This window comes from Mauremys mutica, chromosome 18, assembly GCF_020497125.1.
Source record: "Mauremys mutica isolate MM-2020 ecotype Southern chromosome 18, ASM2049712v1, whole genome shotgun sequence".
Classification (NCBI taxonomy): Eukaryota; Metazoa; Chordata; order Testudines; family Geoemydidae; genus Mauremys; species Mauremys mutica.
Genome location: NC_059089.1, coordinates 8,140,919 through 8,154,735, shown reverse-complemented (window position 1 = coordinate 8,154,735; position 13,817 = coordinate 8,140,919). Strand labels below are relative to the sequence as shown.

General features: G+C 52.3%; 1 protein-coding gene across 1 annotated transcript in view; it reads left to right on the top strand.

Annotated features, from left to right (window-relative positions):
• The first annotated feature begins 1,952 nt into the window (after positions 1–1,952).
• LOC123352476 (cholesterol 7-desaturase nvd-like) overlaps positions 1,953–13,817 on the top strand; it is a 46,433-nt gene continuing 34,568 nt past the window's right edge. The window contains exon 1 of the mRNA XM_044992663.1: positions 1,953–2,310. Within this exon, the coding sequence (XP_044848598.1) occupies positions 1,953–2,310 (358 nt within the window). The remainder of the gene's footprint in view (positions 2,311–13,817) is intronic.

Here is a 13,817-nt window from a genome sequence, read left to right as displayed (position 1 = left end):
ACCTGGTCACGATGTATTGGCATCAGCATCGATGGAGCAAAGCCAATGACTGGCAGGCAGAGTGGAGTAGTGACACGTATCAGAGCAGATGCTCCCAAGGCAATGTGGGTGCTTTGCAGTATACATAGGGAAGTGCTTGCTGCCAAAAGGATGCCTAGAGGTGCTGGACAATGCAGTGAACAGGGTAAACTTTACAAAGGCTTGACTCGAATTCCAGAATGGTTTCTGCTCTATGGAATGAGACAGGAAGCGAGCATGTCGATCCGTGGCTCCACACGGAAGTGCGATGACTGTCACAGTGCACATAACATAGGGTTATTATGGGCCTACATTCAGAGAATGTTTATGTGTATCTGGGTCTCACACTCCCCCCTCTAAACCCCCGTTTGCTGCTCCTGTTGCTAGCTCCTCTGGTCACTTATGAGCTGGTTTTTTAAATCCGTTCTCCCTGAGTTAGCGCCGCCCCCTTGCCAAGGGGACCCAAAGGGATTGGGGATCAAAGGATGGCAGGGTAGAGCCTGCTTAGGAAGCTCTCAGCCTGGCCTAACAGGCCACTAGGCTCAGCACACCCACAGGGGACCCAGCCAGGAGCTGTCTTTACACAAACCCGAACAATTCCAGCCCAAGTGAAATGTGACGAGTTCCATGGTGAGGCGATCAGGGGCATTCAGTGTTATTCTGCTGGGACTCTATTGTCAGCAAGCCTGGTGCAATGCTGGCACCGTGGAGTGGCTAGTTCCAATGCATTCCCAGTGTGAGAGGTGACAAGGGAGTACAGAACTCTGGAGGCTGCGAAAGAGAGACAAGGGAGGCCTTGCCAGTCTGAAAGGGTGCGGGAAACAGCCAGGGGACAAACCCTTCTCCATTGATAAGCACCGAGCAGCAGGCCCAGCAGAGCAGGTTTCCAGAGGTCCTGTTTCAGCAGAGATGGCAGAGCAAGGCAGCTGGTTAGAGGAAAGGAGAACAGCTGGGTCACAAAAGGGGGCATTTGGGCAGAGGTTAACCCCAGGCACAAACCTCTGCCTAGATGCAGGGAAAGGTGGGATGTATTAGGGTAGGGTGCTAGGTGCGCTGCAGACAGAAGGCGAGACAGTCCCTGCCCCAACAAGGGCACAGACTACACAGCCCGAAGGTGGGCAGGGGCCTACATCTTGCCCAAGGCCATGGGGGAATAGAACCCAGGTGTCCCGAGTATCAATCTGCTGCCTTAGCAACTGGATCCCCAAACCCAAAGCAGCAGGTCGGAGGAAGAGCCCCCAGATGGGCAGGGGGCTGGGAGCCAGAACGCCTGGTTCTGGTGGAGCTCTGGATGAGCTGCTGGTGCCTGCGGCCAGTCACTTCTGCCCTCTGTGCCTGTAGGGCAAAGAAGAACCACCCCTGCTGGTGAGGCCGGGCTGCAGGCTCCAGTACAGGGCCCCGGAGCTAGGCCTGCGAGGGCAGTTCAGCCCCTGCTCACATTAGGGGGTCATGCGGATCCCCCTGCGGGGTGTAGCCAGGGGGTCGCAGAGAAACGGGGAAGTTATGGCTTTGATGGGACCAACTTCTGCTGGGCCAGGCAGGGGCGCTGGAACCATGTGTAGAGTGGGGGAGCTGAGAGCCCTGGAACCCAACGGGAACCCCTGTATGTGATGGACACCAGGGGGGCGGCAGCTCCCCAACCCCCCCGTTCCAGCACCTCTCTAGGGGATCCCGGGGCAGCCGGGCCCCGCGTCTGACTCGCCCAGCCCCGGGCAGAGACTTGCTGCGCCGCTCTGAGCTCCGCGGGGCAGGCCAGCCCCGGAGCGCCCGGCGCGCACGGGCTGCTCGCTGCCCCCCGCAGGGCCGGACGCCGCGGCCGGGGAGGCTGCCGGCCCCGCTCTGCCGGAGGGACCGGTCGGGCTGGAGCCGCGCCAGCCCCCGCCCCCGGCAGGCAGGTATAAGGGCGGCGGGGCGGGCGGGCAGAGCGCGGCGCGATGGGGCTGTGGCCGTCCCGGAGCCTGGCGCTGGCGCTGCTGGGCGCCGCCGGGGCGCTGCTCCTGCTGCCCGCCGCGGACCCCGGGAGCTGGGGCCGGGCGCTGCCCCCGCTGCTGCTGCTGCTGGCCGGGGGCGCCGCCCTGCTCCGCCTGTGCGCCCGGCCCCTGGCCCTGCGGCGCGCCCCGGAGCGCGTGGGCTACCTCCCGGAGCCGGGCTGCAGCCGCCGCCAGGCCGCCCGCCGGGCGCGCCGGAGCCGCAGGGCCGGGGAGCTGCCGCCCCTCTACCCCAACGGCTGGTTCCGGCTGCTGGACTCGCCCGGGCTGCCCCGCGGCGGGGTGCGCAGCCTGGCGGCGCTGGGTGAGTGCGGGGCCGGGGGTGCAGCGAGCCGGGCTCGCCCGGGGCCAGGCGGAACTTGGGGGGCGCGGCCGCTGGCGGCATCCCGGGGCTGGCTGGGGCGGGGCCCTTCTGGGCGGCCGGGGGGTGCAGAATTCACGTGCCCCGTGGGCCGCTGGGGGGGCTGCAAAGCGAGCCTGCCCCTCGTCATCCCTCCCCACTCCGGGCCCCTTGGCTCTCACCCGGGTGTCAAGTGACATGCCCAGGTCCCCCCGCTGCCTGTCCTGGCCACCAGCACCAGACGGGCCTGTGGCAGCAGGGGTGGGGGCTCCTGATTTCAGTGGGGGGGGACAGGGCTTCATTTGTGCCGTGCCTGAGCCCCCAGCACCTCGGGGACTGGCAGTTTGTAGCCCTGGCATCAGCGGTGGCTCCAGGCACCAGCACTCCAAGCGTGTGCTTGGGGCGACAAGCCACGGGGAGCGCCCTGCCGGTCCATGTGAGTGCAGCAGGCAGGCTGCCTTCGGCGTTGCACCTGCGGGAGGTCCCTGGTCCCACGGATTTGGCGGCAATATGGCGGTGGGTACGCCGAATCCGCGGGACCAGTGGACCTCCCACAGGCGCGCCGCCGAAGGCAGCCTGCCTGCCGTGCTTGGGGTGGCAAAAAAGCTAGAGCCGCCCCTGCCTGGCACCTCGGGGCCTGGCAGTTTGTAGCCCGGGCACCTCGGTGCCTGCTGCATCAGTTGTGAAAGTAAAAACAATTGTTTGAGTCCCAGCACCTAACTGCTTGAGCCCCACACTTCTTTCACTACAAGTTAAGCACTGGTGGGGGGACATCTGCCAGTGGGGTCCCAGTGGCTGCTTAGGCCTCTGGAAGCTCTTGGATTGATCTGAAGGATAACTTGCCAAACGCAGTCTTTCGGGAGCACTTGCAGGGATCATTGCCTGTGTGGCTAATAACAATTCACAGAGGTTTGCGTTGCTACCACAAAATTATCAACATACGAGTTGGTTAGAGCCAAGAAAACGGTGGAATTTTTCAGACCTAGTTAGTAAACTTTTCTGTCCTAAACTGAAACTTGCTGAAGAACAACACTCTCTGCGCATTGAATAAAAAGGGGAGAAAAGTCTGATGTTCATCTTGGAATTTGTGTACCATTGCTAGTTGGACTAGCTTATTGTACATGATCTGTAGGCAGCCTGGTACTTCGCAGATGGTCTCTTCTTAGATCAGACTGTTGTGCACTGTTCCTGACAGCACCTGCAGTTTGCAAGTAATGTCTGACCGTAGTGGTAATTTGTAGCTGGTGCCGGACCGTTGTGCACATGTGTTGACCAGACTGGAAGTCTGATGTCTGTCCCAGCCTGAGTAGATACGACGAGCACGTTTCTAAGATGGCATGAAAATGAGCACCACTGGCATGGGGTTGAGTGAGCTCCTAGCATGATTTGCTGACCTTTCCTCTGGCTGGTTTGCTGTACTCGCTCCAGGTGTGTGTGAAGAAGTAGGTTGCCCATGCTTCCTTGCCATGCATGCTCCTAGTCAGGTGTGCACTTTGCATGCATTCCCTTTGCTCCTGGGGGAATTCTGCACCACAATAATGAAAAATTCTGCGCACAATATTTTAAAATTCTGCAAATGTTATTTGTCAGTAAATAAATGTGGAGGCTGCAGCCTGGCACTGGGGAGCACGGGCCACTGGCTGCATGGAGATGGGAGATCACCCTGCAGATTCCCCCCAACCCTGCCCCGGGACATGGAATCGACGGTGAGACTGCACCTCACCCTGACACAGTGCACGGGCCGGACCTGCCCCAGAAACATCCTCCATGCCAGATGCACCAGGTGTGGGCAGGCAGGCTCAGCCCAGCAGGATCCAAGTGTGGGGGGGGGATCCAGGTGTGGGGTGAGGGTTCTGCATGAGGCAATCTGGGTGCAGGTGGCTCAGGAGAGTCTGAGTGGTGGTGGGGTCCTGGATGCACAGGGGCTTGTTCTGGGTGCTCAGCTGGTGAAGGCGGTTGGAGCTCAGCAAGGGGGGTCTGGGGCTTGGCAGGGGTGGTCTGGGTGCTGGTGGAGTGGGGCTTGGTGAGGTGGGAGTCTGGGTGCAGCTGGCTGGGCTTGGTGAGGTGGGGGTCCAGGTGTGCAGGGCTCATCCAGTGGTCCAAGTGCAAGAGGGTGTGGCTCCTCAGGGTGGGGTGGTTCAGTGGGGGTGGTGTGAGTACAGGGGGCATCTGGATGCAGGGGGAGTGGGGCTCAGTGAGGGGTCTGGGAGTGGGGCTCGGCAGGGGACTCGGGTATGGGGGGGGTCTGGATTCACAGGGGTTGGGTGCATGGGGAAGCAGGATGAGGGTGGGGTGCAGAGATGGACAAAATGGTGTTGGCTTTCCACTGCCTGCAAACATTCTAGCTAAAAGAAGTTTTGGGAGGACAGTGAGGCATTGGGAATTACCATCTGTTACCCAAGCACGCTAATAGCAAGTTTAATCCTGATCATATTGAATTCCTAGCTGATTACATGCCTGTAGACGAGATTGTGTACTTCATAAAGCAGGGGCAGTGTAACCTTGGCTCAAAAGGAGATGATTGCAAATCAAAGACCATGGATGGTCTAGCTGATCTGATAACGAATAAAAATTATTTCGACAAGCTCAGACTGGCTGCTTCATAATCAAAGGATTATGCAGAAAGAAGTAAAAATGGAAAAGGTGGATGTGGTTAAATTAATCCCAACTGAAACATGCTCCTGCAGCTCTTCTCAAACATGTTGCCCCATCCTGGCTGCGCAGAAGTTAATAGGTAAATATGCAAATGGGAAGAGGGTAGTGTAGTCTGAAATAAATCAGGACAAATGCAAGAAAAGGCAAATCTGGAAGGAAGAAAACACGACCAAAGGATGATCTGCAGACACAGGTGATGGTGGATTCCATTCTGATGAGTGAGAACAGAATTGATGCTGCACAAGAAACATCAAAACAGTGGAAAAACATGACAAGGGGATGAGCCCATATAAATCTGTTCCCAAGCAAAAAAAGTATGTCCTCCTTTGCACTGGATTAGTTTGATCCAGGAACACCACCGTTTTCAAGGTCTCCCCAAACAAACTGACAGTTCTGTCAGAATCCCTAATAAGATATCTACCCATGAAGAGTATTCAAGAATAGAACATTTTACATTAATGTTGAAGACATGAAGTCTCTCTTGGACACAACTGGCTGTGATTTCTGCCATGAATATCTACAAGCACAAGTGTGGTGCTCAAAAGTGCAAGCTATAGCAAGCCCATCTCCTGAAGATCGGAAAGTGTGAGTGTGCTACAGAGTTTCAAGGAACATGCGAAGTCGGACTATGTTCCTAGTGAACAATCTGCAGACATTTCTGCTCGCCCTTCTGAGCCTCCCTTAGCTAGTGAGGATGCTGATTTGGGTTTGTCAGACTTCAAAGTCCTTGACTCTGTAACTGACCTAAGCATTGGATTGTTGGGTGCTGGAGTCTCTGATTCTGGGACAGAAAGTTGCTGGTTGGTTGCCAGTGTAATTGTTAGGGATGTTGACACTGAAAGCATGCAGCAGAATTTTGAGTTTGATAATACAAGTTGGATCTGCCTTGGCAGATTCTGTTTGCTGTCTTTTGGTAGAAAAGAACAATTAATTAAGAACAAGACATTTCACCTAGCAAACACAAAGGAAGTATTAAAATGTGGTTCTTTGTCACAACTCTTCATGGAGGGTTACACCGGCAATCCTAGCTGATGTACAGTTTGACTTTTGCCTCGTTCTGTTTCACTTGTTTGCTTTTTCCAGCCAAATTCCTCATCTTCCTTTGCAAACTATAAAACTGGGGGCACAACCTTTCTCCGCTTTAGCGAACAAGTAGGACAACATGAACATTCAAAGGAACACATGGAAGCAATCACTCACTGGATGGAACTTGCAGAATGGTTGGAAAAGGGTCATACAACTGACAGATATGGTCACCTGTATCAGATGTATCAGGGCATATGCCATAATATTTTGTCATCTCCTGAATATTTTGCTACAGGTTCACACAAGAAATTAGACAAGTCTTGTAATGGTAGATTGTTGGGATTAGTAGAATTGCTTGCAAGGTATGACAGTGTGTTGGGAGATCCTGAGTAAGCTATAAAGACCTGTACCACAATGGTGATGTACTTACCAAACTGAATTCAAAATGAGTTTATTGGTAGTATCCCAAGAAAGGTTAGGGACGTTAAATGCTTCTATATTCTGTCTAACTGTACTCTGGACCATGCCTGAACAGAACAAATGTCTCAGTTATTAAGGTATGCTGAAGTTTTGAAGTTGAGAGCTTTGTAGATATCATTGATATCCACAGCAAAACAGGGCAAAGTGTTATGGAGGTTATTTTAGAGAAGCTGAAAAACAGATGGTGTAGATATTGCTGATTGCAGGGGGGAAGCTATGACAGTGGAACTCGCATGGCTGCCGCACACAAAGGTGTTCAAAATTGAATTTAGCAGTGAAATCAATATGCGTCTTTTGTTCTATACGCTGCCCATTCACTGAATCTTGTTGGAGAACAACCATTGCAGCATCTTCTTCTCCAAGTTGTTCTATTTCTTTTGAATTGTCCAAAGACTGTATACCCTTTTCTCTGTTTCTACGAGTCTTTGGGATGTTCTGAAAACGCAAACCACCATTATATTAAAATACCAAAATATGACAAGGTGGTAGAGCAAAGGTAGAGGCAATCCATCCACTACGTAATCAGATTGAGGATGGTTTTTGGTGCATTAGATGAGATCAAGGCTTCACACAATCTTTACACCAGAACTTAAGCTGGAAGCTGGTAGCTTGAGAACAAACAATTCAAAGGTTACGTTTGTTTGGCTGAAATGTGGGTTAGTATCATATCAAATTAAAGTGCTGTGCAAAAAATTGCAGCGTGTGGAACTTGAGAGCCAAATGGCTCACGGTTTACTTGGTGGCCTTCAAGCCACTTTATTGGAGTTAATCTTCTGAGTTCCTAGCTGTGAAGCCATAGCTTCCTTACACGCAGAAAAGTTAGGAATATCCGCACCGTTCAAAGAGAACCAGTTTTCAAGGAGGAAAGTTAATGCCAAGTGAACTTGCAAAGGACAAATGGTCATCAGATCCTGAAAAAGTTTTTGAATGAGATGTTTTCAACCCCCTCTTAGACACAATATTAACACAATTGGATAAGATGTATAAGTACATTGGAGTCAATGAAAATGTCGCTTTTTTTTTTGATGTGCAACAAACTGAAAAGTATCACCCGCAAAGACTTAAAGAAATGTGCTCTCTGCTTGCTAAGTTTCTACCCTAAGTAGGGTGACCAGATGTCCTGATTTTATAGGGACAGTCCCAATTTTGGGGTCTTTTTCTTATATAGGCTCCTATTACCCCTCACCCCCTGTCCCGATTTTTCACACTTGCTGTCTGGTCACCCTAACCCTAAGGATTTAAACTCTGAGGGTTTTTGAGATTGAGCTCTTCACTTGTTTCTGCAAGCAAATCTTTAAGGATGATTTAGAAAGGGAAACATGAATTGATCGCCTTAGCCACTTTCACAAAAGGTCTTTACACGTGAGTTTTCCTACCACAGAAACAGCACTGAGGGTTTTTTTTTCTGTCTTCCTGTAACCATGACTGCTAATGAAAGACATTTCAGCAAGCTAAAGTTAAGATCTAGCTCAAATGTCTGTGGGACAGGAAAGGTTAAGTGATCTGGCAGTTATTCCTGCAGGGAATTCAGAAGCAAGACAGAATGGGATGAGCTAATTAATGAGATTCCTAGCCTTCTCGGAAGCAAAGTCCCTTTGTAAAAGTACTTAGTAGTGGTTGTGGGGTGGTTTGGGTTTTTTGTAGTGGCGGGGGCGGGGTGGATTTGAGGCTGATAATACATCATATTTTCTTGCACAGAAGGTGGTAGAATATTAATAGTTAGTTTTAACTGAGTTCTGACAAGTATTGAGTCTTTCTAACGTGACTCTGTATTAGACAGGCCTATGCATTTATTTTTATTGTCCCTTAACTTTGGGAGTATGTGGATCTGGATAATTTAAATCAATAGTTCTCATTCTGTTTAGTACATCGGTGTATTAAAGGCTGGTTTGGCCACGTTTCCAGTAGTATTACGTTTTCACTTAGTTTTATTATATGCACTATATTTTTTGTTCTCAGTGCAATGTCAGAACCAAGTAGTCTAGGTAGTTTTTAGTAATAATTAACCCTTTGTTGCCTGGAATGGATAGTTAAGTCAGTTCAGCTGTTTTTTTCCAGAGGCATTACCTTGCTCTCTTAGTTGTATTCCATATATCTTTTTTTTCCCCTCTGTGCCATGTTGAAACCAAATATTCTGGGCGGTTTTATTAATAAAGCTATTTATTGCCCAGAACGGGCACTCGAAGGTTGGCTCAGAAGAGTTTTTCTATAGTATCATATTGTTCTCAGTTACTTGTTGTTCTCAGTTACTTGTGTTATCTGTATCATTTCATTCTCTGTGCAACTTTGGAACTCAGTGTTACAAGTGGTTTTAGTAATGAAGCTATTTATTGCCTGGAATGACCAGTTAAAGGTGGATTCAACCAGTTTTTCCCATTAACATTGTTATTCTCACCCACTTGTATTATGTGTATAATTTTTGTAGTTGTGCAACTTTGGAACAGACTGTTCCAGGTCTTTATTGGTGGTTAAAAAGGGTTCTGGGCCAGAACGGGTTACTCACTGGGTGCTATTAATTGACTCTCATTCCTAGAATATTTTTCTCAAGATTGTCTGTCTAACTCTATCCACTGCCTTCAAAATCAGGTTTCTTTACTAAAATGCTGTTCTGGGCCATTCCAACTCGTTCTGGATTTTACCCCCTTCTGGAATGACCAGACTGGATCAAAGCCCAGGTCCATCTAGGCCAGTGTCCTGTCTGTGGCAGTGGCCAACGCCAGACGCTTCTGAGGAAGGTATAAGAGCCCTGTACTAACTGATGTGGAATAACTTGCCTCCAACTTTCATCTCTTTGTTGGAGATTGCCCTGAAGCAGGAGTTAACACCCTTCCAAATTCAGTTGTTCATTATAACTCTGGATAATCTTAGTCCCATATAAACAATCACTTTTTGAAGCTTCAATTCTTGGCCTCTGTGACTTCCTGAAGAATTTAGGGCCATGACAACATCGAGAGAGGCATTTTAGCCTCACTTTAGTAGATGAGAGCTGAGGCACCAGGTATAAGTGTCCACTGCCTGGAGGAGCTCCTGTGACCAGCCGCCTTCCTTTCTGACCATGGAGACTGCAGGTGCCCTATAAAACCTCCTCAGCAAACCGAGGCTGCAGCAGTGACACCAGCAAAAGTCCTGGCTCTTCCTTCTCATCCTGTTCTGGTTTCCTGCCACCCACAGTCCTCAGCCTGACTCCATATGCGCTAAATTAAGCAATTTTAATTAAACTTGACAAATTTGTGCTGGAGCCAGCAGATTGATGGGTTGATAAGCCTGTTGCTCCACCCTCAGCCTCTGGGTTTTCTGGGTGGATAACATGAAAACTTTCAACTGTTCCTAAGGAACCGAATTGGGAATACAGAGACCAAAAGGACAAACACATCAGGCACTGGACCAACAAGGAATTGACACCACACCTCACTTCCAGGTGGCTAGAAAATCACTGGGATTCACAAAGCCTGAGTTAGGCCCCTGGCCTCCTTGTACAGTGAATGGGGAGAGGGAGGCACCTCAGAATGGGATTCGCAGCAGGCTACCCAGCTCCTCACCTCACCTAACCAGTAGGAGATGCCCAGGTGAGTGGGGCTCAGGACACACCCCCTCCCCTCAGGGAGTTCAGCACCTAATTCGGGGCTGCAGGTCTCTGCTTAGGATTCTGTGGCAAACCCTCTCTTGGCAATAGATGCTTCTGCTGCTTCTGCAAGAAGCTGGGGATGGGGGAGAGACTTAGAGCAGGGGGACTGGATCTTGGGTCTCCCACACTATCTTCCCCCAGTTCATGCATTGCTCTGGGGCTGGAGCATCTGGATGTCTGGCGTGGGGCTGCAGTGCGCGCGCACTGAGATGGAAACCTAGGGACCATGGGAACTATTACTGCAAAAACATAGGTGCCAAGTGACTTTAGTGCCTACGGGGCTCCTGGGCTGCTGAGCGGGGGGGCTGATTCTGGGATTTAGGTTCCTAAAGTGGCAGTTACACACTGAAGTCCATCTGTGAATCCAGTCCCTGAATTCTAGTCACTAAAAGATCCCACCCTCAGGACCAAGGTTTCTAAAAGTTTCTTAATATTAAAGCAAAACTCTGTCTGTAGGACACTGACTTTCTCAGTTGGGCTTGTAGCAATCGGTGGCAGAAGTTTGAAGGAAATCTGCCCCCTAGAGGCGCTTTCTTGAGAAGAATACAGAACACTCCCCTCCGCCCCCATTCACACACTCCACACCAAATCTTACTTGGTTTCTAATCTGGACTTGCTTTCATCAAAGGAACCAAACAGCCATGGGCCTAGTGGCCTCACTGCAGTTTCCTTGACTTGGGGTTTCTACTTGGTCATTCTAGTGGACTCCAGGCCAGTACCAGGCTTTCCCAAGGAGAGAGCTTGTCTGCATGGTGATTTAGTGTGCGGCAAGGCGGGTTGGGACGCTAGATTGCTGCACACTAGCTGGCCACATGGACCCTGCCGCTTCACACTAAAAGTCCTGCACTACGTCAGAGCACCCAGCGCTGTGGTAACATGCCCTAGGAAACGCTTGGTGCACAGCAGCAGAGTCCCCGTGGGCCGGGCCCTGCTCCACAGGCTGATGTGCTGTAGAAGTCACAGCCCTCCAGGGTGGACTAATGCGCTGGTTAGACAAGCCCTCGGGCTTGGTTTCTGTATACGGGAGGTTCGGCAGCTTCCTCCCGCAAGACGCTTAGAGCCAGGAAGGTGGAGAACATGTGATCGACAGGTCAGATATATTAGTTTTAGAGGATTTTTTTTTTTAAAATACTGTCCAAGGCCCATTACAGTTCTAAGGGCACCAGGTAGTAAAGCGAACATTCCCCAGGCCTTTAAGTTAAACAGAGTGACTGTGTGTGGACTAACTCCTACGCCAAGGGGGTGTAAGCTGGCTACAGAGGCTTGATGTGCAGGGCCGGATTAACTCTCCTGTGGGCCCAGGGATATTAGATTTTGTGGAGCCCGTGTATGCAAGTCTTTTTCCTGGGAGGGAGTTTGGGTGCAGGAGGGGTTGGGGGCAGGGGATTGGGGTGCAGGAGGGGGTGTGGGGTCTGGGAGGGAGTTTGGGGGCAGGAGGGGTGGGGGGCAGGAGGGGGTGCGGGGTCTGGGAGGGAGTTTGGGGGCAGGAGGGGGTGCGGGGTCTGGGAGGGAGTTTGGGGGCAGGAGGGGGTGGGGGGTCTGGGAGGGAGTTGGGTGCAGGAGGGGTGGGGGGCAGGGGATTGGGGTGCAGGAGGGGTGGGGGGCAGGGGATTGGGGTGCAGGAGGGGGTGCGGGGTCTGGGAGGGAGTTTGGGGGCAGGAGGGGATGCGGGGTCTGGGAGGGAGTTGGGTGCAGGAGGGGGTGGGGGGTCTGGGAGGGAGTTTGGGGGCAGGAGGGGGTGCGGGGTCTGGGAGGGAGTTGGGTGCAGGAGGGGGTGGGGGGTCTGGGAGGGAGTTGGGGTGCAGGAGGGGTGGGGGCAGGGGATTGGGGGGCAGGAGGGGGTGCGGGGTCTGGGAGGGAGTTGGGGTGCAGGAGGGGGTGCGAGGTGCAGGCTCTGGCCAGGAGGTGGTTGGGGTGCAGGAGGGGGTGCGAGGTGCAGGCTCTGGCCAGGAGGTGGTTGGGGTGAAGGAGGGGGTGCGAGGTGCAGGCTCTGGCCAGGAGGTGGTTGGGGTGCAGGAGGGGGTGCGAGGTGCAGGCTCTGGCCAGGAGGTGGTTGGGGTGCAGGAGGGGGTGCGAGGTGCAGGCTCTGGCCAGGAGGTGGTTGGGGTGCAGGAGGGGGTGCGAGGTGCAGGCTCTGGCCAGGAGGTGCTTACCACAGGCAGCTCCTGGCCGGTGGCGCAGCAGGGCTCAGGCAGGCTGCCTGCCTGCCCTGGCCCCACGCGGCTCCTGGAAGTGGCCAGATGCTGGCACATCTCTGTGCACCCCTGGGGGGAGGGGGACCGCTTGTCTCCCTGTGCTGCCCATGCCTGCAAGCGCCGCCCCCGTAGCTCCCATTGGCTGTGGGGATGGTGCTGGGGGCGGGGGCAGCGTGCGGAGCTGCCTCCCTGCCCTGCCAGGGGCCGCAGAGATGTGCCACTAGCCAGTCACTTCCGGGAGCGGCCTGGGGCCAGGGCAGGCAGGCCGCCTGAGCACCCCTGTTAGCAGCCCAGAGATCGCTGCCTGTGATTTATTTTTGCGGGTCCCTCCTTGAGCCAGGGCCCTGGGCTGCAGTCCCTAAAGCCCCTGCCTTAATCAGGCCCTGTTGACGGGGCAATGCAGGGTCTGTGCTCAGCAAGGCTCATGGTGTAACTGAGGCCAGGATCTGGCCCTGCTAGCTGTGAATTGCTTCGGTCTGACTCCTGAGCCAGAACAGAATCCCGGTTCTGTGATGCCAGCAGGGCACGACAAGGGGGAAGAAACAAACTCACTCATGGCTAAATGAGCCTCCCCGACTTCGTGTTAGACGGGCCAGTGTTACACACTTGCTCTCCAGAGCAACTTTCGGACGGCCTGAGCTGAACTTGCAGTGACAGATGCTACCTTCCATCTTCAGGGCAGTGGAAGCATAAGAACATAAGAACATAAGAAAGGCCGTACCGGGTCAGACCAAAGGTCCATCTAGCCCAGTATCTGTCTACCGACAGTGGCCAATGCCAGGTGCCCCTGAGGGAGTGAACCTAACAGGCAATGATCAAGTGATCTCTCTCCTGCCATCCATCTCCATCCTCTGACGAACAGAGGCTAGGGACACCATTCTTACCCATCCTGGCTAATAGCCATTTATGGACTTAGCCACCATGAATTTATCCAGTCCCCTTTTAAACATTGTTATAGTCCTAGCCTTCACAACCTCCTCAGGTAAGGAGTTCCACAAGTTGACTGTGCGCTGCGTGAAGAAGAACTTCCTTTTATTTGTTTTAAACCTGCTGCCTATTAATTTCATTTGGTGACCCCTAGTTCTTGTATTATGGGAATAAGTAAATAACTTTTCCTTATCCACTTTCTCAACATCACTCATGATTTTATATACCTCTATCATGTGCCCCCTTAGTCTCCTCTTTTCCAAACTGAAGAGTCCTAGCCTCTTTAATCTTTCCTCATATGGGACCCTCTCTAAACCCCTAATCATTTTAGTTGCTCTTTTCTGAACCTTTTCTAGTGCTAGAATATCTTTTTTGAGGTGAGGAGACCACATCTGTACACAGTATTCGAGATGTGGGCGTACCATGGATTTATATAAGGGCAATAATATATTCTCAGTCTTATTCTCTATCCCCTTTTTAATGATTCCTAACATCCTGTTTGCTTTTTTGACCGCCTCTGCACACTGCGTGGACATCTTCAGAGAACTATCCACGATAACTCC